Raw genomic sequence first — 3,829 nt, 5'->3', positions numbered from 1 at the left:
GACAGTAATATCTTGTTTGCGCGCATTTTGACAGGTTCTTGGGCGTAGTTTGAAAGGGTATTCAGCTCCTCTCCCTTTTCAGATGTGCAATAAAAGGGTAATTTGCAACAGTTTTAATAATCCAGTCCGAAGATTACAGAGGAATGCGCAGGATAGCGCACTTTCCTGCGACAAGTCCTAACATTGCTACCACCCAATGATTTTTCCTGCCCTTCTCTCTCTGCTTGAGACTTTTTTTCGCGAACACCTGTCTCGCCAGAAGGTGGTCTTAACTCCACCCACTGCTAAGCCTCAAATCTGAGAAACACTTTCTATTGGGTTAAATGGGCCGACAATATTTAAATCTAACAGCTGTAATCCCGCCCCTGCACCTGACGGAGACTATTTACTGCTCTAAACTGAGATTTGTCGTACTGCCACTACAGCATTGAGCAGCACGATGTTACTCCCTTGGACTATGCAATAGGAAATTGTGAAGTTGCAGTGATTTTATGCTCTCACAGAGGGGCTGGGACCGTTATATTTATAAACCTCTTTTCCTCCGTAGTTTGAAGATTGTTGTCCTATTTATTTTTTTTTCAAGATGCCACGTTCGTTTCTTGTTAAGAAACACTTTAACTCAACCAAGAAGCCAAATTATAGCGAACTGGACAATCACACAGGTAATACTAATCTTATAATTGTGAATAACCTTACTTTGAACTAACAGATTTTTCTTGTGTGCTTACGATTGTTACTGAATGTCTGAAATGATTCAGTTCCGCCAAATTATGCGTGTTCCGCTAAACATTTGTGTAAGACAAACTATATATTGCTGTAAAACATTTTATCTGAAAGATTGTTAAATTGTTATAAGATGCAATACTTTAATCGTAGTATGGGCAGGGTAAAACATTTCTCGGAAATTATTTTTAACTTTAAGTCAACTATGAAAGTTACACAGTGTTTTGTATCGACGTTCTAACCCGATAACACATTGAGCTTAGTTAAAAATAAATAACAGGAATCTATACCTACAAAAAGGAGCCTAACGTTTTTCTTTCTTACTTTTTTTCAGTCTTAATTTCACCGTATCTTTACAAAGGATACCCTGTGCCTGTCATCCCACAGCCAGAGATCCTCAGTTCGGTAGCCTACAACCCAATCACAGTATGGACTACGAGCAGCCTGCCATTAACTCCTTTGCCCAGTGATCTCTCGCCTATCTCCGGATATCCCTCGTCCATTGGACGGGTTAGTCCACCACCGCCATCTGACACTTCTTCCAAAGACCACAGTGGTTCTGAAAGTCCCATTAGCGATGAAGATGAGAGAATGCACACTAAGATCTCGGATCCGCACGCCGTGGAAGCCGAGAAGTTTCAGTGCAGTTTGTGCAGCAAATCCTATTCCACGTATTCCGGATTGCTGAAGCACAAGCAGCTTCACTGTGATGCGCAGACGAGGAAATCTTTCAGTTGCAAATACTGCGAGAAGGAGTACGTCAGTCTTGGAGCGCTTAAGATGCACATCAGGACCCACACTTTGCCTTGTGTCTGCAAAATATGTGGCAAAGCCTTTTCCAGACCTTGGTTACTTCAAGGACACATCAGAACGCACACGGGTAAGACTGTTTAATTAGGGGTTTAAGATTAGTTAGAAGTAGTGATAGTTAAGAGACAGGATCGTGTTGTATCACGTTTGGTTGACTTTTTCTTATTACCCATTTGGTCTTATTTTACATTAAGTTTTAGGATCTTATTTCCCACTGAAATTGCATTTAAAGGAGCGAATGCACTGCCGCCTCCTTGAGCTGTTTCAGGGATGAAACGGTTAACGAAATGGAATATAGTATATGGTTATGTGGTTAGGTTCCTATGCTCCCACCCCCAGCAAAATCAATGCTTTGTAGCCTAACCAGAACAGGACAGGAACATATTTCTGTCTTTAGTTTTTCAGAGATAATCTTTCAACTTGCACTAAGAGAACAGCATTTGAGGGTTTTTATTGTTACAGATACAGATCTTTCATATGGAGGGAAAAAACAGCGTTTGTTGAAAAGATTGGGAATCCCAGTGTATAGGAAACTGCTGTGCACCTGTTAAGAGAGATCAAAGTTGCTTACTTTTGTCATTCAGAGTTGTATCAAAATGCTTGTACATTGTTCAGTTTACGTTCCACCAGAATTTCTTAGATGGCTCCTCTTTCTTAAATGCAATATAACTGTTTCATTGTCTTGTTAAAATCAGGGGGGGGAAAAGTGGTTCTATTGATCCTATTTCTTATGTGTAAATATCAAAATTGTTTTCATTTGTTTTGCAGGAGAGAAGCCCTTTTCCTGCCCACACTGCAGCAGAGCATTTGCAGACAGATCAAACCTCAGGGCTCATCTACAAACCCATTCTGATGTGAAAAAATACCAATGCAAAAACTGTTCCAAAACCTTCTCCAGAATGTCTCTTCTGCACAAGCATGAGGAATCTGGTTGTTGTGTAGCACACTGAGCTAGGATGCCAACTGAGACTCGTACTACTCCAATGGAGGAAATAAGAATCCTTTTTTTTATGCAGAATTTATGAAAACAAAACGCATTTCATTATAAAACTGAGCCTATCAGTTTCATTTCATACATTTCATCGTGAAGCAGTATTTTTGATTGTACTTTTCCCTGAGGAAAAAAAGTGCTTTACTTTCTTTTCCACAAAGTGCCTAATTGGTTGTACTGCAAGTGTGCCTTCAGGGGTGATCTCATGGTATAACCCTTCTCGTGTTTGTAATGTTTCGATCAGCATCTGTCATAGGATTTTGAACAGAGATGGTTAACATGCATCATGTTTATGACATTTCTGTCTTTTTTTGCACCTTTTAAAGTATTGCACATACAAACATTCCAGGTGCTTAAAAGAAAAAAAATAATATCCAGGTAATGGAATTTCTCATATGTTTGCTGTATAGGGAAGAAGTACAAAATCGTTGTCTTTCAAAGAGTGAAAGTATTTTATCTCCTGTTGCACAAAAATAATGCAATAACTGTTTTACAGCACTCAAAATAGCAATACTCCATCAAGTGCCTTGCTTGGGTTTGGCATTTGTACAGTGTTTTCTTAACGGTTTTCTTTCCAAATACGTTTTCATATATATTTTTATATATTGAATGTACCATGTATGGGTGAGTTGATGATTGCAGAGTCTTGACAGTGTGAACAGAGGGAGTGAATGCTGTTTTTTTCTACAGACATTTCAAATAATAATAAAATACAGAAAAAAAAACTTTAAAATGTGTGCTTTTCTTTTGATTGGCCACCAAAGTAGAAGTATAATGTGAGACACAATTTGCTCACTGTGAAATTGGACCTTGTTAATTAGAAATGCTTTGCCATTGCAACAGTTAGCACCTATGCATTCTTTTGCAAATGAGCAGGGTAATGGATTGTAATGCTGGCATTTACAATTATATAGGATCTGAAAGTGGAATGCAAATACAACACAACTAAAGCATAATTAACCAGTTTGTATGAGCTGCTACATTCCAGCAGTGTTTCTCAAAAGGTTTAATTTACTATGAGGCGTTAAGAGTAAGTCAGCCTCAACAGGAGCAACAATCTTATTTCCAACACCCTGTTCCGAGCAAAAGTGTGCTTGAAACTTCATGTGTGTATATATATAATATTCACAATAAACCATATTTATATTGTGAAGAAAAAATACTGTTGGTACCAATATTCATGTTTATTTTTTCAATAGGTTGCTTGATATTCTCTTCGTGAAGTATAAGAATAATCTTTGGCCCACTCCTGGTCTTTAAAACCTTTGGCTCCCACTTGTATTGATTACATTACTATTATTTAAC

The 3,829-nt window shown here is 38.2% G+C and overlaps 1 protein-coding gene across 1 annotated transcript; it reads left to right on the top strand.

Annotated features, from left to right (window-relative positions):
• The first annotated feature begins 401 nt into the window (after nt 1–401).
• On the top strand, nt 402–3,257 carry snai2 (snail family zinc finger 2). The gene is made up of 3 exons (XM_006633933.3): nt 402–662; nt 1,058–1,603; nt 2,302–3,257. Exons 1-3 carry the CDS (start codon nt 584–586, stop codon nt 2,481–2,483), a joined length of 807 nt encoding a protein of 268 aa, XP_006633996.1. The 5' UTR covers nt 402–583; the 3' UTR covers nt 2,484–3,257.
• Nucleotides 3,258–3,829: the final 572 nt, after the last annotated feature.

Source organism: Lepisosteus oculatus, chromosome 6 (assembly GCF_040954835.1).
Source record: "Lepisosteus oculatus isolate fLepOcu1 chromosome 6, fLepOcu1.hap2, whole genome shotgun sequence".
NCBI lineage: Eukaryota > Metazoa > Chordata > Actinopteri > Semionotiformes > Lepisosteidae > Lepisosteus > Lepisosteus oculatus.
This window is presented reverse-complemented; position numbering and strand designations above follow the sequence as displayed.

What these genes read in the sequence shown, in the direction of transcription:
- snai2 (XM_006633933.3), top strand. Translation starts at nt 584, where the DNA reads ATGCCACGTTCGTTTCTTGTTAAGAAACACTTTAACTCAACCAAGAAG. An exon ending in CGAACTGGACAATCACACAG is followed by an intron (nt 663 to 1,057) that starts GTAATACTAATC and finishes ACTTTTTTTCAG; the next exon opens with TCTTAATTTCACCGTATCTT. An exon ending in ACACATCAGAACGCACACGG is followed by an intron (nt 1,604 to 2,301) that starts GTAAGACTGTTT and finishes TTTGTTTTGCAG; the next exon opens with GAGAGAAGCCCTTTTCCTGC.